This window comes from Molothrus aeneus, chromosome 25 (genome assembly GCF_037042795.1).
Source record: "Molothrus aeneus isolate 106 chromosome 25, BPBGC_Maene_1.0, whole genome shotgun sequence".
NCBI classification, from domain to species: domain Eukaryota; kingdom Metazoa; phylum Chordata; class Aves; order Passeriformes; family Icteridae; genus Molothrus; species Molothrus aeneus.
In genome coordinates, this window is record NC_089670.1 from 3,965,422 (window position 1) to 3,993,091 (window position 27,670).

At 44.0% G+C, this 27,670-nt stretch overlaps 1 protein-coding gene across 12 annotated transcripts in view; it reads left to right on the forward strand.

Moving 5' to 3' along the window:
* Window positions 1-27,670, forward strand: part of TNRC6C (trinucleotide repeat containing adaptor 6C) — a 106,730-nt gene that overhangs the window by 42,097 nt on the left and 36,963 nt on the right. For 11 of the 12 annotated variants that reach the window (XM_066565760.1, XM_066565756.1, XM_066565762.1 and 8 more), the window contains exons 4-5: window positions 4,458-4,844; window positions 24,368-26,953. In XM_066565760.1, coding sequence (XP_066421857.1) covers window positions 4,458-4,844; window positions 24,368-26,953 — 2,973 coding nt within the window. Of the gene's footprint in view, window positions 1-4,457; window positions 4,845-18,178; window positions 18,800-24,367; window positions 26,954-27,670 lie in introns of those variants that run through there. The other variant, XM_066565764.1, reaches the window with a different exon arrangement.

Sequence of the window (27,670 nt, forward strand, 5' to 3'; positions counted from 1 at the left end):
AGAATAGCTCTGAATTATGGGATCCATCTGTTTCCTGTAATGAATTCATAAACCCATCAAACAATGACCTGAACGAATTGCTGAAGGAAAAAAATAATACACTGGCATGATATGTTTAACGCAGTGAGGCATTGGCATTGTATAATCAAAAATTCTCCTCACATCCAGCACTTTGTAATGGAGCTGCTGTGTTTAATAGAAGCTGTAAATAAATCCTGTCACAGTAGCAGCCAAGAATGCATTTCTGGGTTTAACTGTTTCTCTTCTGGAATGTCTGGTCCTCGAAAGCTTTAGAAATCCAAGTTTTATAGAGCTGGAGTGGGGGATTCTGAAATACAGAGAAATGTTAATGAGGTGAATGAAAGGAAAAAGCTGCCATAAATCAGTATTATGTGGCTTAACCAGTTTCTTTCTTTTATGCATGTTCTTTCCTTATGTCATAGAAATGTACTTAAAAGCTATTGTTGTAATTGAAATCTGTTAGACTGATCCTATTCATTATATTAATAAAATCCACCTACAATTGCTCGTAACACTTTTTTATGCAGTTGGGATTCCCGAGATTGTAATCATCAAAAAGCATATGGAGTAATTATTGGATTTGTTTGGGTAAAATTGGATTAAGAAGTTTAGATACCATTAAGTACTGATAATTATTACAAGCAAGCTCATTGTTTAGTGTGTGTACAGCTCAGAATGGAGAGTAAGCAGATACCCATCACAAACATCTTAAGAGCAAACAATCTCAAGGCTTTCATTTTATGCCTTTAATTGTATTTTTGCAAGAGCCTTTCCACTTAAATGTTTTTGCTTTAGCTCTTTAATCACGGGCTGGTTATGAAAATCACTGCCTGTTAAATCCTTTCCCCCACACGATTTAAACAACATTTTTTTGCATTCAGCTATAAAATGGCTAAATTCTGTGTTTTAATTCCTGCCTTTCCAGCAGCTGCCCACATGCCATTAGCAGGGACAGTGGATTCCTTGCAGGTGGGAGGGTGGGCAGGCTGCTCCTGGGGCTGCCAGGGCTCTCTGTGGGTTGGCAGCTCTGCCCTCGTGCCCTTTGTGGGTGCTGCAAGGGGCACCCACCATCTCAGGGTGTGGGATGGCTCAAGGCTTCATAAAGGTGCTGTTATTGCCAGCATCACACAGCAAAATTCAGAATTAGGACAGCCAGGGCAGACACTTGGAACATTTGGTATTTCTCACAGTGCATATCAAGTGAAAATTGCTGGTTAAACATTGCTGAGGATGGCTTTTAGAACACAGTCATATTGTCTTTGTAATGTGTATTCTCTAAGTATTGTTGCTGTGTTTGAAGTCTAAATTCCAGCCTGGTATGAAACTGGAATTTAGGGCTCAAGCCCATTCGTGTGATGTTGTTCACTCTTCTGGCTTTATTCCCTATCATTTTGTAATTAAACAGTTCTTTTCCAGTTACCATGATTTGTAGACATGGTATTCTTGCAAGAGCTTCCATTTAAGTACTCTTTAAAGAGATTTTGATGTACAAAATAAAAATTACTTTGCTGTGTTGATAAGAGAAAAAAACAGTAGCATGCGTATGCAGAAATATTTTAATTCTAAAATACTGTGATAATTTGATTTTCTTTGTTCTTTTCTCTCATCTGTAATTCAGATTTGTAGAGGGAACATTGTCTCTAACGCTGGGAGAATGGGTTTCTCTGGCCTCACCTTTGTGATGAAACACTTTTGTTAGTTTACATTAAAGTGAAAAGTGTTGTCTCTTCTATGACTTGCATTAGTGATTTAAAAAAATCTGTCTATATGCACACCTCTGTGGAAGTATCAGATGTGATTTATATATACACAATATTGAGAATATAATGCTTTTTTAAAAAGCTGCCTGTCTTGTTCTCTAAAATACGTTTCCAGTTAATTAATATTCCTCATGAAAATCTTGGGGCCAGAGAAATCCCAGCTCTGCTGGCATGGTGCCAGTGAGTGGTTTCCATTCTCTTGTCCTTTTCCTCCTCTTCCCTGGCATTCCCTCTCAGCTGCTGGCACCAGGGGGTGTGTGCCTGGTCTGTCAGCCGAGCTGGAGCAGCTCCCTGGCTGCCATGCTGGGTTATTTTTGGTTGATCAGCCTGTGTCTGCAGTGCTCTGGGTGAACCTTCTGGTAAATGACTTTGCAGAAATCCCGAGTCCTTCAGATCTCACTGTTTGTAAATGTTTGCATGTCTCTGATGGTGGTGGTAGTAGAGGTAAATGCTTACATTGCTGTAGCAGTAGTAGCAGAAGGAATAGGAGCTAAAATAAAGCCATTACAATGAAGTCAGACTTATTTTACTTTCATGTGAATGATCTGTTTGTATTGTGGAAATAGAATAGTTTTCACATGCATGTTGAATATGCAGATTTGGTAATTGAAAATAATTACTCTGCATACCACAATACTTTCTATCTACTTTTTATATTTCAAAGTAAGGATGAACTGTTTGTTTAGGTGACAAAGCTAAGGAAGGTTTGTTCTCTGCTCTTCACATATTAGTAGTACTTCAAATTTTTTAATATTCTTGGAGTTCCTTTTTTGTTCAAACAAAACCACAGGTGAAAGTATTTAGGCTTCCAAAACAAATAGCTTGGAGAAGTGAAGTGCTGATGGTTCTGTCAGACTTCTTGGCATATTTTACTTGGTCAAGTCCCTGCTTGTTTTGAAGCCACCCTGGGCATTCCCTTGGTGCTGATCACTGCTGCAGCTGTAGAAGTTGTTCTGTTTTCTGCGTGTGTCAGAGCCTGGAGAGAGGCTGACTGTGGCTTTGTAGTGGCTGTGACAGAGTTCCAGCTGTCACATTTGAACAGTGTCCTTGGGCACTCCTGGGGAGGGTCCTGTGTGGGGCCAGCACTGCAGGGATGATCCTTGTGTGTCCCATCCCACTCAGCATGTTCTGTAGAGAATGAGCTGCAATTTTGCACTGGTTGGACATGGCTTGTGATGAACAGAGTTTCTCTGGGTGACCAAAGAGCTGCTGCCAGGTGAGCTGAGCCAGGGCTGCCATCCCCCAGCACCATGCCCACTCCCTCCTGCCTGTCCCCAAGGGACTTGGCACTGCTGGTCACTTGTGCCAGGTGTGCAGGCACATTCCAGGGTGGCCTGGCTGGCTCACTGCAGGCTGGGTGAGTGTGGGAGGTATCACATGTATGCCTGGAGAGCAGATGTTGATGGCTGGGATGTCCTGAGTGTTTGATGCACAAGTTTGGATAAAGACCACAAGAAACCCAAAGTTTGTGTGAGTGCTGAATAAGCTGGTGGATCAGGTCTTTCAGCTTGTTTGTTTGTGAGCTTATTAGAAGCCTGAAAATGGTTGTTTTCATGGCTGTAGGCCCTGGGACTTGATGTTAATATTGGCAAGGTCACCTGTGGCTATAGGACACAAAAGAACACAAGCGCACACCGCTGTTCTCAAGGTGAAGAAAAAAGGGAAGTTTATTTTCTGACTCCAACATTTATAGTTTTCCAAGAGTGACAATGGATTTGGAGGGTGACAGTGCCACCTCTCCAATGACACTGGACAAACCAACAGTCCATCAAATTTCTCCTCCTCCATAAAGGAATGCAAAACAATGAGTTATTTACAGGAAGTGTGTGAGAAAGTTCACTACAAGAATGTCAACATCAGAAGGCTTAGAAAATCTTAAAAAATCAGGGTGACAGTCACCCCCAAAGAATTGGCAAGGTCCCCCCTGGACTAAAAAGGCAGTGGGGGCTCAATGTGGGTGCAGCAGAAATGAGTGTTCTGTTCAATACTGAATTGTCTGACCTTTCTTTTGTCCTCCCTCCTGTTTTAAACCATACAGATGATTTGTTTCAGTAGGACATAAAAGCTTCCAGTACCATCACGGAGAGTAAACCTCCACAAAAAGTAACACACTGTGCCAACTTCTCAATGGCTGCAAACCATCAGTTTACCAATTACAGTTAAAAACCAACCTGATAACTTTTCAGATCCTAAACCAATGATGATTCTTTTTTTTTGCCCTAGTGCCAGAACCTATTAAGACCAGTTTTACCTGTTACAGTTAAAAACCAACCTGATAATTTTTCAGATCCTAAACCAATGATGATTCTTTTCTTTTGCCCTAGTGCCAGAACCTATTAAGACCAGTTTAAGCCATCCCCAACCTGCTGGTACTGGTACCAGTACTTCCACCAGCACTCTCACCAACAGCAGCAATGGCAAGCGCGCGTCTGCCAATGGGTGGACAGTGAATTTCAAAATTCAGGCAGCAGCCTGCTGTTTTAAACCATACAGGTGATTTGTTTCATTTGGGCATGGAAGTTTCCAGTACCATCACGGAGAGTAAACCTCCACAAAAAGTAACACACTGCCAACTTCTCAATGGCTGCAAACCATCAGTTTACAAATTATAGTTAAAAACCAACCTGACAGCTTTTCAGATCCTAAACCAATGATGATTCTTTTCTTTTGCCCTAGTGCCAGAACCTATTAAGACCAGTTTAAGCCAGCCCCAACCTGCCGGTACCGGTACCAGTACTTCCACCAGCACTCTCACCAACAGCAGCAATGGCAAGCGCGCGTCTGCCAACGGGCAGCAGCCTGCGGCGTCCCGCTACCTGCCCCGAGAGGTGCCTCCCCGCTTCCGCCAGCAGGAACAGAAGCAGCTCCTAAAGCGGGGGCAGCCACTGCCCGCTGGGGCTCTCGGTGCCCCCGGCCCGGCGCCGGGCACGGCAGCAGCAGCAGCAGCGGGAGCCAGCCCTCCTCCTCCTCCTCCTCCTCCGCCTCCTCCTCCTCCTCCTCCTCCTCCTCAGCAGGGAGCAGCGGCACAGCAGCAGCAGCAGCATCCCGGCAAGGCGCAGCCAGGTAAGGGCGGGACCCGGGGCAGCGGCTGCTGCAGCAGGGAGCTGCTTCCCTCCACTGCTGAGATGGGGTTCAAATGGCATTTCAAAATCCTGCTCTTAAAATGACCTTTTCAAATTCTGTTTTTAAAATGCCATTTTGAAATTCTGGTTTTAAAATGCCATTTGAAAATTTTGTTAAAAATGTAATTTGAAAATTTTGTTTTAAAATGCCATTTAAAAAGTCTACGTTTAAAATTCCATTTGAAAATTCTGGTTTTAAAATGCCATTTTAAAATTCAGGTTTTAAAATGCCACTTGAAAATTCCCATTTTGAAATGCCATTTGAAAATCTTGTTTTAAAATGCCACTTGAAAATTCCCATTTTGAAATGCCATTTGAAAATTTTGTTTTAAAATGCCACTTGAAAATTCCCATTTTGAAATGCCATTTGAAAATCTTGTTTTAAAATGCCACTTGAAAATTTTGTTTTAAAATTCCATTGGAAAATTCTGGTTTTAAAATGCCATTTGAAAATTTTGTTTAAAATGTAATTTGAAAATTTTGTTTTAAAATGCCATTTAAAAGCAAAATTCTGGTTTTAAATGCCATTTGAAAAGTCTGAGTTTAAAATTCCATTTGAAAATTTCATTTTAAAATGCCATTTTAAAAATTCAGGTTTTAAAATGCCACTTGAAAATTTTGTTTTAAAATTCTATTGGAAAATTCTGGTTTTAAAATGCAATTTTAAAATTCTGGTTTCAAAATGCCATTTAAAAATTATATAGTTTTAAATTCCATTTGAAAATTCCCATTTTAAAATGCCGTTTTAGAATTCTGTTTTAAAATGCTGTTTTAAAATTCTGGTTTCAAAAAGGCCATTTTAAAATCTCATTTTAAAATGCCATTTTAAAAAATTCTGTTTTAGAATGCCATTTGAAAATTTTGTTTTAAAATACCAATCCTCACCTATTACTCATATTCTTCCTCGTAATATCCTCATATTTGATGTTTACTTGTAATCCCTGGCTATAAACTCATATTCTGGCACAATGTGCCATTTCTGGCATCCACTTGGAGAAGATTTTACTGTTTGTTCACGTGCTCAGAGGTGTGGGGTCTTCCTCTGGTTTGTTTTTTTTGCCCCCTTATGTTTCTTTGGTAGCTGCAATGGATCTTCAGGAAGTGTAAATATTTAGTGGTGATTCTTACAGAAGCATTGGTAATTTGAGTATTTACAGGTTCTATCTATCATTCTGATAATTTTAATGTTTCTTGAACCATGTTTTGCAAGTTTGTATATAAAGAATAGTAACTTCACTTCTGTTGTGATATTTTTATACTTTCTTTGCTTATGCTCTCAATTATTATTTTCATATTCAAAAAGAATACTTTGGGAAAAGTAGTTGAGTGCCTTAGGCCTTTTTACCACTTCATTCTGTGCTCTGCAGGTCACAGAATGGTTTGAGTTGAAGGGACTTTAGGGAACAGCTATTTCCAGCCCCCTGCCATGGGCAGGACACCTTCCACTGTCCCAGGTTGCTCCCAGCCCTGTCCAGCCTGGCCTTGGAGACTTCCAGGGATCCAGGAGCAGCCACAGCTGCTCTGGGCGCCTGTTCCAGGGCTTTCCCACCCTCACAGGGAAGAATTTAATCCCAGTATCCCATTTGATGCTGCCCTGTGCCAGTGAGAAGCCATTCCCTGTGTCCTGTCCCTCCAAGCCCCTGTCCCAAGTCCCTCTCCAGCTCTCCTGGAGCCCCTTTAGGCACTCCCTGGAGCTCTCCCTGGATCCTTCTCCTCTCCAGCTGAGCGCCCCCAGCTCTCCCAGCCTGGCCAGAGCAGAGGGGCTGCAGCCCTTGGAGCATCTCCATGGCCTCCTCTGGACTTTTCTCTCCTGCTCTCCATCCTTCTGATGCTGGGAGCCCCAGAGCTGGACACAGCGCTGGAGATGGGCTCTCAGACACACAGGCCTTTCTTTGGCTGTTGGAAATTGGATGTTGAGGAATAAGTCTCTTAGCTAAGTTCATTTTCCTGAAGCTGCTGATGGGAAAGAAGAGCTCTCTTCAATGGTGTGAGCTTTGAAGTGGGGATGGGCTCAGTGCTGCACATCCCCTTTTCCATCTCTGCTTTGTGTGGATGTCAGGCAAAGCAGGGACTGTTCTGGCATACAGTTATCCATGGCCTGACAAAGTGATCTGGACTAAATCATAAAGGAGGGGTTTGATATCTTGAATATTTGTCATTTCTGTGTGATCTCAAGAGTTGCTCATTATCACTCATTAGCACTGTCAAACATCACAAAATTTGGATCTGAACTGTCTGTGGTTTTTCCCTTTGGGCATTAGTGAATCTTTCGCTATTTTTGCTGCTCAGCAGAACTACAACAGAGAAAATTCTTTGGTGTTGTCCTTAGAAGTTTTAGTTAGATAAGAGAATAATCTCTTTCTGAAATTACAGCTTCTGCGGTTATTGAAATACATTTGAAAATATCACTCAGCTACTCCCCAGAAACCTAAAACTGAACAGACAAAATGAAACAATTTATTATTTATTAAAGTGGTTCTTTTTTAGGAAGGAAAGAGATTCTGCTTCTGTATTCTCAAGTATTTGGCTTTAGTGAGACGGAAAGTAATCATTTCCCAGCAGTTCTCTAACTTTTCTGACAGCAATCTTCCTTGCAAATCCCAATTCATCAGGGGTGGTTCTGACATTCTTGGCATCTTCTGGATTGGGAAATGTTTGTTAACTGTCAGACTAATGTTCTGTGGCAGAGATATGTTTATTATTTTATTTTCAGAATTCTGGAACCATAGAAATCATAGCATATTCTGAGCTGGAAGGAGCCCTCAAGGATCACCCAGTGCAGCCCCTGGCCCTGCCCAGACCCCCCAACAACCCCACCCTGGGCATCCCTGGCAGCCTCAGGGCTGTGCCCATTCCTGGGGAGCCTGGGCAGTGCCCAGCACCCTCTGGGGGAAGAACCTTTCCTTAAAATCCAACCCAACCTCCCCTGGCACAGCTCCAGCCATTCCCTCAGCTCCTGGGGAGCAGAGACTGGAGCTGCCCCTATCATCTTTATTTATGTGGCACACTCAGAGCAGCCAACTGCAGTGGCTCAGGCTGCCTGAGGGTCAGGAGGTTTCTTCCAGGCATCCTTGTAGATGGATCTGAAGCATCTGTGTTTGAGTTTAATGAAACAAAGGCCACTGTAAATCATAACTCATAAAAGAACTTTCCTTGTAAGAGTGTAGTACGAGCTGTCTGACTTTGATCTTGCCAGATGCATTTCTACCTTGAGGCTTTATTTTTTCCCAATTCCTATTTTAACTTGCTGTATGTGTAGTATTGGCAACCCTCAGCAGATGTTTTACACTGTTGGATTCGTTCAGGAGTTTTTATTTTTTTTGCTTCTTTTATGTTACCATTGGAAAAATTCAGAGGACAGTCAAGGTTAGTAGAAATGAGAGGAAAAGAAACAGTGCAGCAGCTTTTCAGCTTCATTTTGTATTATTGGCCCAAACAAGTTAACCAAGATCAAACTCTTTGTAAAAGTGTTACTTGGCATCATAATCACAGAATGGTTTGGGCTGAAGTAACCTTAAACCTCATCTCATTGCACCCCTGCCATGGGCTGGGACACCTTCCACCAAGGTTGCTCCAAGCCCTGTCCAACCTGGCACCAGTGTCCCACTGCCTTTAGAGTGGAGAATTTCTTCCTAATATTTCATCTAAACCTACCCTTCTTCAGCTTACAGCCATCCCCTGTGTGCTGTCCCTCCATCCCTTGTCCCCAGTCCCTCTCCAGCTCTCCTGGAGCTCTTCAGGCTCTGGAAGGGGCTCTGAGCTCTCCCTGGAGCCTTCTCCAGGTGAACATTCCCACCTCTCCCAGGCTGGCTCCAGAGCAGAAGGGCTCCAGCCCTTGGAGCATCTCCATGGCCTCCTCTGGCCTTACAACTCTGAGTAAATGATTTCTTCCTCACTTCAAATCTAAAGCTGGAATTTTAATTACTCAGTAGCAGTTTGTCCAGAGAGTCACAATTGTCCTGTTGCTCTTTACTCTGTAAAGTCAAAAATTTCAAAGGCACCACAAGATCTGCACACTGAACAGACCCCTTGGAACAGGATCTCAAACAAACGAAATCCTGGCTACCTTTTTGTCTGCTGACACAAGGTGGAGATTTCTTTTGGAGAATGAAATGTTTGGAGATTTCAGTGATGGCCTTTTGCACACAGAAAGAACCTGCTGAATTCTGGAGCTCACGTAGTTCATTCCAGCAGGTGGAGCAACAGCTCATTTACTGACTGCAGGCACAGGAGGAAAAAAAAGAAATGTCCAGCTCAGCTTATAATGACAGCAGCTCTGTGCCTGGCTGCCCTGGGAGGCCAAGGGAGGAGCATCTCTCTCCTGAGAGACCTTTGTAGCCATGAATTGAAAATATCCTCAGTTTTACTCAGTCTCTCATACAGGCTTTTGTTTTCATCTTGACAAGCATAAAGAGCAAAGGAGTAGGAAGATTACCCAAGGAAGGCCAAAGCCTTTTCATTTCAGCTGTTGGGATTTGAGTGACTGTTAGATCTCAAAAAAATAGGGAATTCTGTATCCTGTAAATATGAGGATTTTCCCAGAAATCTTCAACTGGGGTGTCTTTGTGAATATGAAAATAAAGAATTTTAAAACAGGAGTATTCTCACTAAGAAGAAATACCTTATTGAAAGGAAGTTTTTTGCCATCCTCCTCGTAGCATCAGTAGGAACTGTTTTCCTTTCAATGTCTGTTTCTGGCTCCCTGGGTATTTAATTTACTGAAGAGTCTTTGCAGGTAAAAGTTCTCTGGGGAAATGATGGGAAGGAACAAAAAAAAAAAAAATCAAACTGTTCCAGAAGAGTCAGTGTAGGTACCTGAGCCATGTATAAAGGGGAATTTTGTCTGCCTGAACAGCACCTGCAGTGTGGGATCCCTGCAGGGGCATTATAGGCCATGTCCAGGGGTAAAGGCAGACATGGAGCAGTGCCCAGGGCATTATAGGCCATGCCCAGGGTATAAAGGCAGAGATGGAGCAGTGCTCAGGGCATTATTGGACATCCTTAGGGTATAAAGGCAGAGATGGAGCAGTGCCCAGGGCATTATTGGCCATGCCCAGGGTGTAAAGGCAGACATGGAGCAGTGCTCAGGGCATTATTGGCCATGCCCAGGGTGTAAAGGCAGACATGGAGCAGTGCCCAGGGCATTATTGGCCATGCCCAGGGTGTAAAGGCAGACATGGAGCAGTGCTCAGGGCATTATTGGCCATGCCCAGGGGTAAAGGCAGAGATGGAGCAGTGCTCAGGGTATTATTGGACATCCTTAGGGTGTAAAGGCAGACATGGAGCAGTGCCCAGGGCATTATTGGCCATGCCCAGGGGTAAAGGCAGACATGGAGTGGTGCTCAGGGCATTATTGGCCATGCCCAGGGGTAAAGGCAGACATGGAGCAGTGCTCAGGGCATTATTGGCCATGCCCAGGGGTAAAGGCAGACATGGAGCAGTGCTCAGGGCATTATAGGCCATGCCCAGGGTATAAAGGCAGAGATGGAGCAGTGCTCAGGGCATTATTGGATATGCTTAGGGTATAAAGGCAGAGATGGAGCAGTGCCCAGGGCATTATTGGCCATGCCCAGGGGTAAAGGCAGACATGGAGCAGTGCTCAGGGCATTATTGGCCATGCCCAGGGTGTAAAGGCAGACATGGAGCAGTGCTCAGGGCATTATTGGACATCCTTAGGGTGTAAAGGCAGACATGGAGCAGTGCTCAAGGCATTATTGGCCATGCCCAGGGGTAAAGGCAGACATGGAGCAGTGCCCAGGGCATTATTGGCCATGCCCAGGGGTAAAGGCAGACATGGAGCAGTGCTCAGGGCATTATTGGCCATGCCCAGGGGTAAAGGCAGACATGGAGCAGTGCTCAGGGCATTATTGGCCATGCCCAGGGGTAAAGGCAGAGATGGAGCAGTGCTCAGGGCATTATTGGACATCCTTAGGGTATAAAGGCAGACATGGAGCAGTGCTGAGGGCATTATTGGCCATGCCCAGGGTGTAAAGGCAGAGATGGAGCAGTGCTCAGGGCATTATTGGCCATGCCCAGGGGTAAAGGCAGACATGGAGCAGTGCTCAGGGCATTATTGGATATGCTTAGGGTGTAAAGGCAGAGATGGAGCAGTGCTCAGGGCATTATTGGCCATGCCCAGGGGTAAAGGCAGACATGGAGCAGTGCTCAGGGCATTATTGGCCATGCCCAGGGGTAAAGGCAGACATGGAGCAGTGCTCAGGGCATTATTGGACATCCTTAGGGTATAAAGGCAGACATGGAGCCGTGCTCAGGGCATTATTGGCCATGCCCAGGGGTAAAGGCAGACATGGAGCAGTGCTCAGGGCATTATTGGACATCCTTAGGGTGTAAAGGCAGACATGGAGCAGTGCTCAGGGCATTATTGGCCATGCCCAGGGGTAAAGGCAGACATGGAGTGGTGCTCAGGGCTCCCTCCCTGTCCTGCCCTGCCCTGCCCAGAGCCCCTCAGACCTGGGCTGGCTTCTTTAGGCTCATCATGAACCACAGCAGCACATTTTATGGTGTAATCAAAGAGTCAGGATTGCCCTACGTGAGCATCTTGTATCCAGAAGATTTTTGATGTGAGTTCATGTCTGTAGCCTTTCTTGTTACAGCACCATATCCCTTCAGAGTTAATTTGTAATTATGCCTCCATGCTCCTTTCAGGCCTTATTTATAACTACTCAGGTACAAGGAATACTGTTAGAGAGTCACTGCCAGTCTCTCCACTCTAAAAATCACATTATTTTATCTCTTTATTCTCTTATCTTCAGCCCCTGTTATCTACTGCCTCGGCCTATCCAAAACACTTATCAGAACTTAACTGCAATGTCATGAATTAAAAAGGATGTTCTGCCAATGTAAGGCAAGTGGGAATTAATGGCCACTAATATATTCTTTGTCAGGTTTATCACCTAGAAGTATCAGTGAAGTGGATGAGAGTAGGGATGTTTTGTTTCTCTCTTAAGGTAATCTCTAAAACATTATAACTAGACAAACTGTTATGAAATGAAAACATTTCAAATTGCATAGAATATTTTAGAAATCTTACCCCTTGAAAACAGTCTTTTATTCATTGTTAACAATTATGGAACTGTTTTCTGAAGTACTTTGGAGTAGAATAGTTATTTGTCTGGAATGTCTGTCTTGAGCTACAGAGCTTGTTCTTGACCTGCCCCCTCTGTAATCCTTTCCAGGATTACACTGAAGGAAAGCTGTATCTCTAATTTATGAACAGTATTCTATTATCCAGTCCAGTTTGTCATTTTTAGAGTTGTGACTCTTTATCTCTTCCCTCCCCACTTTGTCATCTCAGTAAACAGGTGAGTAGTTAACTTCCCTCATTAAGGTGTGAGGCATTTTCCTATTAATTTAATTATTGGAATGATCCTTTGCCACGTGATCTAAAAGAATTAGAATCATTTCTGGAAGCTACCATGGGAGATTAAAAATAACAAGTAATAGAGATTTCTTAAGTTTCTTTACAAATGATGAATTTTATATAGGAGTTTCCAGGCAACCAGTGTGTTTGATGATCATTAGAGCAGAGATCAAAAGAAGTAATCAGTTCTCCAAGATATCTTTGACTTTCCTGAAATTCAGCAATGTGAAACCACCATCTGTCAACTCAAAAGCATCCTGCAGGAGTCAGGGTGGAACTTGTGCCCATCTTTTTATTGGCAACTAGAGAGAGTATTTTGCAGAGCAGATCCATATTATCTGTTTCCAAAGTCCAGAAAGAAATGAGAGCAAATAATTCCTGCAGTAAATCAGAATGAGTAAACACACCAGTGTTGTGGGAACTCGAGTTACACTCTTAATTTGTTCTATCTGTTGTTTGTTGTGAAGTGAGAATTTGACAGCAGTTAGAAACAGAGATTTTTTTTCCATGTGTGGGCTGATGCCAGATTTTGTGCTGAACTTTGTTCTTCTTTTCTCTGGAGCTGGATGGTTTATTTTGTGTTTGAAGGTTTCTTTAGCTGCAGTTGAGAGATTCATGCTCATGGCTTGGTGTGGTGTGCACCTTGAAGTGGGCAGCTGGAAGTTGCTGAGTGCTCTTCTGTGACAGGTTAACTCTTCTTATAATCTCTTTGTATTAACTTTCATTTTGATGATTTTTTAGGAAGCAAGATCAAAATGTGCTGGTTACTGTTAAAGTCATGTCTGACAAGACTCATTTCAAACATCCAATCCTTTAACTGCAGTTACTTCAGAATTCCCTCAGAATTTTATATGATTGTAAAGTCAGATTTGGAGAGAAGTTTTAGAAAAAGATTATCATGCCTTCAGTCAATACAGTTGGAAAACACTGATAAGCTGTGACATACAGTTGTTTCATGAGATCCAGCAAAGTGATTGAGACCTTTCTGCTAAAGTCATGCTTGAAGAATTCAGCTTGAGCACTTCAGCTCATTGTGATTTGTGATGGATGTAGGTAAGGCATGCACGTGCCAAAGCAGTTCTGAAATATATTCATAAAGTTTAATTTCAAAAGTCTGAAATAAGATTTAGCTTGATCTCCTGGAGGCATTGCAAACAGGCTGAGCTTTGACAAACAAAGCACATGTGAAAAGTGCTTTTATGGAAATGATTTGCTGAACTTCACCTCTTTGGGCTCATATTCTGCAATTCCATTAGCAGTATATCTTTGCTGGCAAAACATTACTGTGTTTTTGCTTTTAGTTGGAAAGTTACACAATTAAAACCAGAGACTTTAAAAATGGATTTATTCTGGATCTCCCAGAGCAGAGTTTTTAATATGTAATAGTTAAAACACTAAAAGCTTTAAAGTAGAAATTAGGCAATATTCATTCATTGTGTTTGCACACTTCCTATGTATACAATTTCACACTTTATATAGAAAATACCCTTTTAAAAAATTATCCATAATACCTGGATGATGTGCTTCATGGTGTCATGGCTGTTGATCTCAAATGGAGAAAGCAGCATGGAGGTGCTCCTTTAGAAACACAGGAATTGGCTCTTCATGCTGCTGCAGTGGAAGGTGACTGTGTGTGACAAACACAATTCCATCCTGCAAGAACCTCCTGACACCTTCAATCCTCTGCTGGCCACAATTTGCAGGGCAGTCCACTGTACATCACTGTCCACACATTTCTGTAATGTGGCTGTGGAAAAGTTCCCCTACTATTGGGATCAAAACATGGGAAGAATGACCAGAATTTGGCAAATTCTGGTTATTTAAAAAATTTGAAAAATTACCAGAATCAAGAATTTGGCTTGATTACATTTTTTGCCACTAGTCTCACTCAGTTGGTGCTGTTCAGGTGTAAGGGGTGATTGTGTTTCTGTCCTCTCATGTTGTTTCTCAAGGTTTTGTTCAGCATTTGGTGGCACTTGATGTGTGATCTGTGGCCCTGAAATCAGGCAGTGTTCCCAAGGGTCACTGGTGCCAGGTGTAGGTTCACACAAAAGGAAGTTAAAACATCACACAAGGCCATAAATGTAGCAGATAACACAGAGAAGGGATCTAACCCATGGTTCTGTCTCCTGGGTGAGGAACATTTTCTGAACTGCAGTGACAGGAAAGTTGTGGGAAGTGAGTCTGAGCTACTTTAGAGTTTTGTCTCACATCAAAATTTTCAGAAACTCCTTATAATGCTTTGAAGACAAGAAAATGGCAATCTCTGTGTAGCCCAAATATGGGCATTAGGAATGAAAAATTATGCTAAAAACTCATCAGTAAACTAATCTTTGGAACAAATTTTTCTGTATTGTGGATGTTATCTGACATCAGGCAGCAGAGCATGAAAAATAAACCTGCTGCTTCAAATCTCTTTGACAGTGATGAGAATTTTGCATAGGGAGAGAGAAAAATAGAAATCTGCAGAAGGATAAATACGTGAGGTGCTTTTGTAGTTTTGCTGTTCTCACTTTCAAAGAGTGAAAAAACTTGATGGCTCAAAGGTGGCTGCTTCTGCTTCAGGAGCTGCAGCTCTTCTCCAGCTTCACTGTGGATGGCTGTGCTGCAGGGACAGCCAGGGACAGAACTGCCCTGCTGAGGTGTCTGTGAGGAAGGAAAGGTCAGGAAACCGCCTGGCAAGGTGGTCAAATGTGCAGGTGACTGTTGCTGATAAAGCATGTGGAGACACCAAGTAGCAGGACCTGTCCTGATGGTGGAGAAGTAAAAGGTACAGCACAACTAAAGTCAAAGGGACCAGGGATAGGAAGGAGTTTAGTCCTTGGGAAGAGGAGAAAGTCCCAGTTGCATACTCAGGTCATGTGAAAATTACAGGAAAGCTGAATTTGTACAGTTCAAGAATTATATTTAATGTTGCTAGAAAGAAATAAGGACATTTGTAGCAGTTTGGAGGGAAAAAAGCCCCAAAGAACAAAAAGCTGAGTCTTTCATAAGTGACTCAGTAGGACAGAGGGAACCACTGATGGGTGGCATCAGGAATACTTTAAATACCTTGCCCCTTCATCTGTAAACTTAGAACTAAAGCTACAGTGAGTTAGAGATTTGAGGAAATAAGAGTTTCCAGTTGTCTGGAAATAATGACATGTCACCATGTGCATCATTCCTCATGTAGCAGACTAAGCAGAGGAGGGATTGGAGCAGTGTGGTCACTTTAAGAGTGTGAAAACTGCAAAAGAGAAAAAAGCCAACCAATGTTAAGAGGTGAGAAAGTTGGAACTGAGGAAGTTTAAATCAGTCAGAGTAACTATTAGAATGATCCTAGGGGAAAAAAAATCCAAAGCAGCCATTTCTGTGCATGTTGAACTTTACAGGAGAGAAATGCAGAGTCATTGGGGTTTGTGGAGAGCAGGTTATACCAAAGGGGATGGTTAAACAACAGCCTTCAATAAATTTTTGGTTGAGACCAACTGGAGAAGAGTGCTAGGCAACAGGAAGGCAAAACTACAGTATGGAATAGTGATGACACAACTGTATAATTGGGTAAGAAATAAGGGAATATAAAAGTTTCTTTATTTTGGCCAGAGCAGCTCTGCACCCCCATACAGATGTGTGGGTCTCACAGTGCATAAATGGGTCTGGTCACAAGGTAAACTTGATGAATGTGTTAAAAAGAGAACAGGCCCTGAGGGATAGAGGCAGCCCTGTTCCTGAGGGACCTGTGGGGAAGGCCTCTGAACTTTCCAGCTGGAGGGAGAAAGAACCACTTGGAAGAAGCAAAGGAATGCAACAGGAATGAGTAGAGATCTTGGAGAAAAGCCTTACAAAGAAGGAAGGAATCAGAGCTCCTGAGTGAAAGGAAGATTGGAATTATAAATGCTGAGATACCTAAATGGCTGCTGCAGGGAAGGAAATTATACTTTCTATGTGCCTGTGATGGATCAGATAAGAATTTATGGGCTAAAATTTCAACGAGGAAGATTGAGGGGAGACATTAGGAAAATCCTGCTGTTATGAAAGCAATCTTGAGAAGTGAGATAGAGCACTTGGGAATGTGCAGGCTCCATTTCTGGAGGCTTTCTTGCTGGGTTGGGATAATGTCACCTTGTGTGTATCAGGAATAGTTCCTTTGACCGGGTGAGCAGGCTGCATCACCTCTCAAATCCCCATTTTTAGTCTTCAGGTATTAATAATTATGAATTTTAAATGTATGAGACACATTCCCCATCAAAGTTTGGCCCAAGATAGGAAGAGAACGGATGAGCTCTGCCAGCACAGTTAGTTGGAAGCTGCACTTCATTTTGCTCCCAAGCTTTTTATTGGGCTGTGACTCATTTCTTGGGGTTCTTCTTTGCCTTTCTGTGTACCCTGACTAGTAAAAACAGTCGTTTCAATAGATGCCCTATATAAGCACTTGCCTTCATAAATTGAAATTGATTATAGGAAGTTTATGTTACTTATAGGAAAAATACGAGGAACCCAGTTTTGACGAGTCATTGTAACTAATGGAAATTTCCATCATGTATAGTTAGTTTTAAAGGAATGTAATATACCACAACAGTAGTCCCACTTAAAGCTGTTCTTGCAAAATTGACTCTCAAGCTTAGTTCCTGGGTGCATTTGAAATAATTTTCTGAATAGAAACAAAACCAAACAGATTTGATTTCCATTTATCTGTTGTTTCTGAGATGAGGTTGAACCCAAGCAGTATTCAGAGGCTACTGCAGAGAAACAGAATAAATGTCTTCAGGAGGAAACCAACTATTTTCAGGAGTCCTTCAGTGGAGCAGTTCTTGAGCCAAGAATAGCAGCAGCAATTGTGCCTCAGTGGTGAAGTGGCAGCGACCCTGAGAGTGTGGCCAAAGCTTTCAAGAGCCATGGTGAGATCCAGGACAGAGGGGCAACACTGCTCTGATGAGAACTGAAACAGCACAGCTGAAACGTGCCCCATTTACCACATCATTAATATGTATTTGGGGCAGGTAGGAGGGGAAATAATCGTAAAGGAGCGTATTGGGCATGCTGGAAGCTTGGGTGAATTAGCCATCAAGATTTGCACTGATAAAAGCCCTCTACGTGCAATTATGCATTTATGATGATCTTCAGGCCCTAAAAATCTAAAGCTGACCCCATTGTGAGTGTTCCTGTGCCTTGGAGGGAGCCGAGGCTGCCAGCCCAGGGTGTTCCAAGATGGTTGGTCCCACTGTGCAGCAGCACCCGCTCCTCTCTCCTCTCTCCTCTCCCGTTTCTCCTCTCTCTCCTCTCTCCTCTCCCCTCTCTCCTCTCTTGCTGCATTGTTCAGGCAGCTCTTCCCTGCCTCTATAAACAACCGTGCTGCTGATTAATGCGCTCGCATTTGCCACTTAGAGCTGGTTTAGATAGAGGCAGGGAAGTCATTAAGGGCTTGGCAGCAGTCCAGGGTACATCTGGGACTTGGGAGCTGCCGCTGGGGCAGGGAGGAGGGCAGCAGGCGGGAGCTGGGGCAGGGGAGAGGACGCTTGGCACACGAAGGAGCTGGGGCAGGGAGGAGAGCGATGAGACAGGAGCTGGTACTGGAGCAGGGAGGAGGGCGATGGGCAGGAGATGGGGCTGGGAGAAGTAGGGGGCTGGGAAAGGGAAGAAGGCACCGGGCAAGAGGCAGGAGATGGGGCTGGGTGAGGGAGGAAGGCACTGGGCAGGAGGCAGGAGATGGGGCTGGGAGAGGGAGGAGGATGCCAGGCAGGAGGCATAGATGGGGCTGGGAAAAGGAGGAGGATACTGGGCAGGAGATGGGGCTGGGAGAGGGAGGAAGGCACTGGACAGGAGGCAGGAGATGGGGCTGGGAGGGAGGGGAGGACACTGGGCAGGAGGCAGGAGATGGGGCTGGGAGAGAGAGGAGGACCCTGGGCAAGAGGCAGGAGCTCTGGGGCAGGAGGAAGAAGGAGGAGGACTCCGAGCAGGGGCAGGAGGAAGGAGGAGGACTCCGAGCAGGGGCAGGAGGAAGGAGGAGGACTCCGAGCAGGGGCAGGAGGAAGGAGGAGGACTCCGAGCAGGGGCAGGCATTCGGCAGCGCCCGCGTCTTCTCTTGGCTGACTTTCAAAAGCGGCAGAAAAGCAGCTACGGGCGCTAATTGTAGCCGGGTCCCGAAGTGAAAATGTTTTGTGACAGTTGAAAGAATTTAAAGAGGAAGGAAGATCGGTTTAGTGTCAGCTGCAATTAGATAATCAAAGCTTAAAAATCCTGCTCTGTTGATACCTTCACCTAGAGCCGGGGAGCGGAGCTGGGGAAGGGGGAGGAGGGCTGTGCGTGGAAAGGGCATTTCCATAGCCAGTGCAGCCGGGGCCCGGCCGAGCTCGCAGGTTGTCTGGGCGCGCGCTCGCACAGAGAGATTTTCTTGGCAGCTCTACAGGATGAGGCTTACACTGTACACAGCCGACATATTGAAGCCGGGAGCCCTGGAGAACGTAGAGGCAGGAGTAGAAACAGCTCTGCACACAATGTAGCGTCTCCTAGGATGGTTGGGCGGCTCCTTTCTTCAGGTATTTTATTACCATCAGCCCTTTTTAGAGCCAAAAAGAGAGAGAAAGTAACCCTAACCCTGAGAAAATAGCATCTGCTTCTGTTAAATCAATTTATTACATAACATTTCAGCGAGAGAGCAGCAGCACAGCGTCCTGAGCTTTTGGCTGCGTTTCAGGTTTGATAAAATGGCGTCTTCGCAGCGAGCTGCTTGTAAAGATATGTTGCACTGAGCAGAAAAATGCAATGATTTGGTATTTTCTACTGCTGCTTTTGTGTCGGAGAGGTAGCATTTAGTGGAATCTCTAGTAATAATGAAAAATCTTGTTTATTTTTTGCTTGTTTTCTTAATGCATTTGAAAGCTTTCAGCATCAGAGGGAAGGAACTACGTTTGAATGTCGTAGTGCAGAAAATGAAAAGGGGATAACAGGCTTTCCCCTGTGTGGGTTTAGCTATGGTTTAGTTTTAAAATAAATAAAGCTGCTTTATTCAATGCTTCCATCTCTTTTCTGCCTTTCCACATTATGTGTGCTGTGCAAGATTTCAGCTTCCTCAATCCATGAGACTTGTGAGTGAGCTTTTTAGGGGCTTCAGATAGATGCCAGTTTTCAAATCTGTCTCTATGCCTAGAGCTGGATGCAGCAGGTAACCTGAAATGTTAGCACTACAATGCCCAAATTTTCTGCCTTTTTATATTTTGTGTTTCAGAACAGATGCTTATGTCATGTTTTCTTTATGAAATTAGGCTACATTTGATTTAGCACTTAAAATGTTCCTGGCAAATTTAATTTCCTATTTAATTCAGATTTGGAAAAACTCATTTGTAGTATTTTAAAGATCTGCTCATGTTGAATTGAAAACTATATCTTGAGGGGGGGAGAGAAAATAATTTGCCCTTTTTTCCCTCCTGTTCTGACTCAGGATCACTAACCTTTATGTGCCAAGGAAAATCCCCAGTGGGACTGTCAGTGGCCCTTGGGATTTTTCTGTGTTCTGCATGTCAGAGCAGGGAGCACCGTCTGTCATCTGTCCTTTGGGCAGCACAGGGTGAGCCAGGGGGTCTGGTTGTTGTTACGTGACAGACGTGGGCTGAAAAATAAAACAAGTAATAAGAGAGGAGTCACAGTTAGATCTGATTTAAAATGGGGTGAGCACAATTTGTTAATAATGTTCCATTAAAAGTTCATCCCAGGCTTTGCCATTTCGTACCCTGTCCGTACTTTGATTCCAAAGTCAGCTGAATGTTGTGTTATAGTTGGGGAGACAGGGTTTTACTGCACAGCATTTGAACTAATTATTGCAATGGAAGCTATGGAGATACCGTTACTTTTAACTTAGCTGAATAAAAAAAATTAAATATGATTGTAAATGAAATTTTCAGAGGAGGAGGGAAGTTTGGGGTCAGTTGCTTGTGCAGGCAAAGTATTTTCTTTTCTGAGAAATGCATGCAACAGCTTCTCCCATTTCACTCTACTCATATTTTGCATTTGTAATCTATGTAAACATTAAACTGATTTTGTAACTAATTATTCATTACCCAACACAGCCAAAAATGTTTTCTGTTTTTAATAAGTACTGAATTGAAGCTGGTCAAGTATGTTGGCTACAGTACGTAATAACACTAGCAATCTCCTCCCACCCCATTAAGGATATTATTTAAAAAAACAGCAATCCAAAACAAAACAACTCCCTCATGCTATTATTTATACTGCTCAGAGCTGTGCATTTTCCAGGTCATGTGTATGGTTGCAGTTGGACAGAAGTTCTATGCTTGTTAAAAACAAATTTAAGCCATTATCCTCAAATTAATATTTCCTTCCTGATGGCTGAAGAAATGTTGTTGACCAGGGGAACGATATTTCATAAAAGATGCATAATTAAGATATTGAAACACAAAGTATTAATTTAAAAATAGTTCTCACTTTGTGGTGTCCCAGCACTAGGATTTGCTAACATGGAATACCTGTGGTTTCTGTTCCTTGTGCCTTGTTTACAGGCTTTGCTCAGCTCACAGAGGAGGGATAGAAATGCTTCTGGTGGACTCAGTGCTTTTATTTCACATCTTTGCATAAATAAAGAGGAACCCATTCTTAAGAATTTTTAAAATGGGTTTCCCATTTCAATCTTAACAATTTGAAAAGAAAAGAAAATATTGTGAATTTCTGTGAACAGTTAGTTTCCTAGAAAGTTGGAGTAAATATGCATTTTCAAAAAAAAAAAAAAAACAAACAGAAAAGTTCTTGATTTAATTGTATAAAATATTTTGCATTCATTATTTTTCCGAAATGTTTAAGGTCGTTACAGATTAAGTAAGACTGTGCTACTCATTATTTATTTCATAGCAGCAAGCCCCTTCTAGTTAAAATGGAAAAAAGCCTTTTTGTTATTTGCTTCTAGAGACAAGAATATCAAACGTACATTACTCTATTCAAGATCTGTATTCAAACTCTTGGTTTGTCTGACAGCTAAGCCCCAGTTTTTGCAGGTTTCTGTTCATGCTGTGAAAATTTTTTTTCCCATTTTCTTCATGTGTCCTTTTTCTTGTGAGCTTTATGACAGCAACCATGGTGTTACAACCGCTTGTTCCAGTGTGTGTTGGACACTCTGAGGTTGTTGCAAAGTTTTTTCTGGGATTTTTGAGCCGTGACTTGTGGGAGGCAGCAGCAGGACCCTGCTGCTGCTCCAGGGGGGATCCCTGATTTCACACCCCTCCACAGAATTCCTGTAATGCCAGATTAGCCTGTGGGTATTGCTGGGGGAATCATCTGAGCCTCGGGGAGAGCGGCTGTGGGACAGGAAAGGGAGCACCTGGCTTTGCAAAGCCTTGGGAAGCCCAGGGGTTGGAGCTGCTCGTTCCTGGTGGGATCCTGCCAAGCTGTGCTTGGCCAACCAAACCCAGGCACTTGGCCATTTTCTACTCTTAATATGGACATCTCTTAGGTTTTATAGTTCTTCTCCATCATGATTTTATTTTCTTCTTAGATTCTCTTACTGTTCCTGAAGATCTGGTCTCGTATTTAACGAATTGTTTTGCTCCCTACTCTCAGCAATCATTCTAAGCTATTTTTTCATCTTCAGTCCCACCCCTTCCCTTTATTTTGGCTCCTAAGTGTTCTCAAATTTGAGCACCGCTTTAACCACCATCTTTGGGGGAGAGGAGAAAGGAGCTGATTAAACAAGCAGCTCCCTTTGATCTCATCAGCCATGGTGCTGTTCCTGTGAGCGTGGAGACGTCCTGGGCGCTCTCCTGATCCTCCTTCCCCAGCGTGCCCTGCAGGGCTCTGCTGGGGCAGCACCTGCACACAGAGCTGAGCTTTCAGCTTTGAGGAGACCTTTCATTGGAACAATGGATTTCCAGCCACTTTCAAATCCTTCTGTAGAGGCTCAAACACAGCTCTGAGTCGCACCACCCACAGGGTTGAATAAAATCTCCCGTAACTCCTCTTATCTGATTCCTTGGTTGCCTCAACTTCTTATCTTCTGGCCTGGCCTGCTGCTGCTTTTTTCCCTTTGTTCATTCCTGCTCTGCTAAGAATGTTCCTGGGCTCATTTCTCTGACCCTGCTGACCCTTTTTAAGTCCTTGCACAGCCTGCCTTCCCCTTCCGTGTCTTATCTGGGATTCAGGTCTCTGTTTAACACCTGTGTAGCAAATCTTAGATCATCAGGTAAATGTTCAACGTGCTGTAGCAGTGGCTGTATCCATCCAGGAATAACAGGGTGCTTTCTTCCTTTCCAGCCATTGCATGTAGGGGAAGGAATCCAGGTAAATCCAAGTGGTTCTGTTCATGTTCCTTCAGATTTGTCATGTGCTTGTCAATTATTCTGGAAGAAATTCTTCCCTGTGAGGGTGGTGAGGCACAGGGTGCCCAGAGAAGCTGTGGCTGCCCCTGGATCCCTGGAAGTGTCCAAGGCCAGGTTGGACAGGGCTTGGAGCACCCTGGGACAGTGGGAGGTGTCCTTGCCCATGGCAGAAGGTGAAATGAGATGATTTTTAAGATCCCTTCAAACCCAAGCAATTCTATTTTCTGTGATTATTTAGGTCTTTTCCTGGTATCATGAGAAGATAGGTGATGAACTAAAACTGTTTTTCCTTTCCTTTCTCAAAAATCCTTTCTTCTGCTTCAATTAATTTAAGGGGTTTTTTTTAAAAGCAGTCTGGGTTGGTTTAGCACGTTAGTTCTTCATCTTGAAAAATCTTCATAAGGCAACCAAGCAACCACCTTAAAAAGCTACAGGTAAAATGTGTGAACAAGATTTTGTCAGAGAGAGAGAGAGAGCTTTTTCTCATCTTGGGAGTAAATTTTGCAGTATCAGAACACCTCTAATTAGAGGAGCTAATCACACCAACATATTTGTGATTTAAATTGATTCATATTAAGCATTCGTTGTTAACATCGTGTTTGGGAGATTTGTTGCATCCATCTTCCTCACAAAAATATTCATTTTATTCACAAAAAGAGTAGAAGCCATGTTGCAGCAGATTCAAAGCAAGTAAAAATAATTGACATCCAAAATTTGTTACTTTGATATGTGCAAGCAGTTAAGAGGAGCTCTTCTGCAGATTGTCTCCTTGGATCAGACTGAAATACTTGTTATCAAATTCCTGTCAAAAGAAACGGAGAGAAATAATCATGTACAGAGCAATTGGGATGGAAAGGAAATGCAAAGCCTTGACCAGAGCTTGAGTTCTTAACATGAGATGTGTTGTGCCTTCCAGTTTATCGTCATACCCTGGTGAGCAAGCAGCTGCTCAAGAGCTCTTGGTTAATGTTTTGGGTTAGTGTCTGGGTTTGAGGCTGTGACAGTGCTGAAAAGGCACAGCATCACTTTTCACTGGCTTGGTGACACAGGGGATTGTGTGTACAAATCCCAAATGATGTATAAACCACGAGTAAAGCCTGTGAGAGGTAAGTTTCCTGACAGAACTGTCAGTTATTTAGAGATGCCCAAGTTCCCTGCTAAAATATACATTGGTGGTGTTTATAAGCGGCACCTAACAGTAAAGGTTGCTGTCTGGATTTGTTTCTTTGTTTCCAGGAAGGGTTGCAAACCTAACTACAGTATGAATTCAGTGTGTTGTGATGTGGGTGTGTATGTAATATCTCAGGGCAGGATGACATTTTACATTTTTTTATTGGATACACTTTCATTGTGTTTCTCTGAAGAATGAGAATTGAGTCAAAATAAATGGTAAGAGTCTGCTAGGTACTCTTCTGGTTTTTTTTCCAAATTTGCTTTTTAGACTTTTGACATAAATTAGTATATTTGCTCTTCTTATTTATCGCCTGCTTATTATTTTTACTGGTACACTGGGGGCTACAAAACACTTCTCTGTTCTAAAATGAATTCGTTCAGTTATTTTAATTGAGAGTTTTGTCAGATTAAAAAAAAAAAACCCAAACAAGTTAATAGGAGCATCATGCTCCATCCATTGTAGTGAGGAAAATTGCTTTATTATGTTAGAGAATGTACTCTAAATTTTAGCAGAATGTAGTGTTGAATCTAGTGATGTAAAACAGCGCTTTTAATAGAGGGCTTTTGCAGTGCTTGAACAGTGGACTCATTTTTAACCTTGGATCCTTTCAGATCTCAGCCACAGTGGATTGGGAGACCATTATGAGAATTCCCACTGGGGACAGCAGCCCGCTTTCAGGAGTGAAGGCAACTGCAGCTGGGATAAAGTGATAATAGACAGGACTGACAAGGAAGCGTGGCCTTCCATTACCGGAGCTGAGACTGAGTCTGCCTCAGAATGTACTACAGACACTGACTCTGCCTCCAACTGTGGCTCAGAGAACAGTAGCATGGCTACAGGGAGTGCCCAAGGCAACTTCACTGGACATACAAAGAAAACTAATGGCAATAATGGCGCCAACGGAGCACTCGTCCAAAGCACTTCTAACCAGAGTGCCCTTGGAGCTGGTGGAGCCAACGGCAACGGCAGCTCGGCCAGGGTGTGGGGGGTGGCTGCGGGCTCCAGCTCTGGCCTAGCTCACTGCTCTGCCAGTGGTGGGGATGGAAAGATGGACAACATGATGGGAGACGGTAGAAGTCAGAACTGCTGGGGTGCTTCCAACTCGAATGCTGGCATTAATCTTAACCTTAACCCTAATGCCAATCCAGCTGCCTGGCCTGTACTTGGACATGAAGGAACTGTGGGAGCAGGCAACCCTTCCAGTATTTGCAGTCCAGTCAGTGCCATAGGTCAGAACATGGGCAACCAGAATGGGAACCCAACAGGCACCTTAGGTGCTTGGGGAAACTTGCTGCCGCAAGAGAGCACAGAACCACAAACGTCCACTTCTCAGAATGTGTCTTTCAGCGTACAACCTCAGAACCTTAACACTGATGGACCAAATAACACTAACCCCATGAACTCTTCACCAAACCCTATCAATGCAATGCAGACAAACGGACTGCCGAACTGGGGGATGGCCGTGGGCATGGGGGCCATCATCCCGCCCCACCTGCAAGGCCTTCCTGGTGCTAACGGGACAGCGGTTTCTCAAGTCAGCGGGGGCAGTGGTGAAGGAATGGGCAGTTCAGTATGGGGGATGTCCCCAGGTAATCCTGCCGCAGGAAACAGCAATTCTGGGTTCAGTCAGGGGAATGGAGACACTGTGAACTCAGCATTAAGTGCTAAACAAAACGGATCCAGCAGCGCTGTGCAGAAGGAAGGAAACGGAGCGAACGCGTGGGACTCGGGGCCTCCCTCTGGCCCCGGGGTCCTGGCTTGGGGCAGGGGCGGTGGCGGGGTTGGCAGTGTGCATTCTGGAGCCTGGGGCCACCCCAACCGCAGCGCCAGCAACGGCGTCAACGGCGAGTGGGGCAAGCCCCCAAACCAGCATTCCAATAGCGACATCAATGGGAAAGGATCAACAGGGTGGGATAGCTCGAGTGTTACCAGTCCCAATCCTGCCATGCAGCAGGGCAATGAACAAATGAACTCTTGGGCCAAAGCTGCAGCATCTGGCACCACAGCTAGTGAAGGAAGCAACGACAGCGGTGGGAGTCAAAATGAAGGCAGTACTGGGAGGGAGGGGGCTGGAGAGGGCAGGAGGAGAGACAAAGGGATGATAGACCAAGGGCAAGTTCAGTTGCCAAGAAATGACCTTGACCCCAGGGTCCTGTCCAATACGGGGTGGGGACAGACCCCTGTGAAGCAAAACACTGCCTGGGAATTTGAAGAGTCCCCAAGGTCTGAACGGAAGAATGACAATGGAACTGAGGCCTGGGGTTGTGCAGCTACTCAATCTTCAAACTCAGGGGGGAAGAACGATGGGTCCATCATGAACAGTACAAATACCTCTTCAGTATCTGGGTGGGTCAACTCTCCACCGGCAGCTGTTCCAACAAATACAGGTTGGGGAGACAGTAACAACAAAGCACCAAATGGCCCAGGGGGGTGGGGAGAGTCAGCAAGCTCTACTACTGTTAATAATGCTGCTGCTGCCAAAAGCGGCCACACTTGGAGTGGGACCGCAAATCAGGAGGACAAATCACCTACCTGGGGTGAACCTCAAAAACCCAAATCTCAAAACTGGGGAGATGGACAGAAATCAAATCCAAGCTGGACTTCAGGAGGTGGAGACTGGACAGATTCATCATCTGTTCCTGGACACTTGGGTGATGGGAAGAAGAATGGATCTGGATGGGATTCTGACAATAGATCGGGGTCTGGCTGGAATGATTCCACAAAGTCTGGGACCAGTGGGTGGGGGAATGGCACAAACAGCAAGGCTAATACAGGTACAAGTTGGGGGGAATCTTTAAAGCCAGGTCCCCAACAAAATTGGGCTAATAAACCCCAGGACAACAATGTGAGTAACTGGGGAGGAGCTGCTTCTGTAAAACAGACGGGGTCAGGGTGGGTTGGTGGGCCAGTGCCAGCCAAACAAAAAGAGAACTGTGAGGCAACTGGCTGGGAAGAGCCATCTCCACCGTCCATTCGCCGCAAGATGGAAATCGATGATGGTACCTCAGCTTGGGGAGACCCAAATTACAACAACAACAAGACTGTAAACATGTGGGATAGAAATAATCCTATAATTCAGAGCAGTACCACAACCAACACCACCACCACTAGCACCATTATCAACACCAACATGGTTGAACCTCAGCCATCGCACCAGTCAAGTGCCCAGCCGAACCGGTCCCCGCTGCTTGGCCCAGGTATGGCAACAGTTTTGTGAAATAGTTCATAAGATAGGTTTAAAAGATGCTTTATACCAGTACTAATTGCTGAATGCTGTCTGTCCTGTCGGTGTGTTGGGTAGAAATCCTGTGTTTATGTCCAGAATATGTTTGTTCCTTTGCTCTGAAGCTGTCTTGTCTTGAGGACAGAACCCATGGAACCTGACACAAATTTCCATAATCTGAAAGAATGTAAGAAAGGCTTGAAACAATATTTGGTCAATAGCATGGTAGGTTCTTAGATTGTGGATCCATGTTCATTTTAACATCTGTTCCACAGTTATTTAACACCTTTTAATTCAGCCATTTGAGAGGCTGGGGGATTTTGGCAAACCTTTTTTCTGTTATTTGTCTGCTGTCCCCACTGCGCAGGCTCAGTGTGTTTAGACAGTCTGCATCTGTTTCTTTTCTGCAAAACATCTCTTGGCAACAGATGTTTGTTAACAATTGCATGAATTTAGGCTGCTGCTTTTCTCTGTCCAGCTTGTTGTCTTTTATGAAGAAATGGTTCTCTTCTCAGGGGTGGGGCATAGGCAGCGTGTCCTGGATTTTGTGTGGTTCTCAAAAAGCAGGACTGATTCCAGGTGTTAATATTCAGGGTGGCTGAAGTTAGGTTATCCTAACTTCAGCTGTGTTTCAAAGACAAGGTTTAGGTATTTAGGAATTTTTCTAATTGAAGGCAAGGTGCTGTTGTAG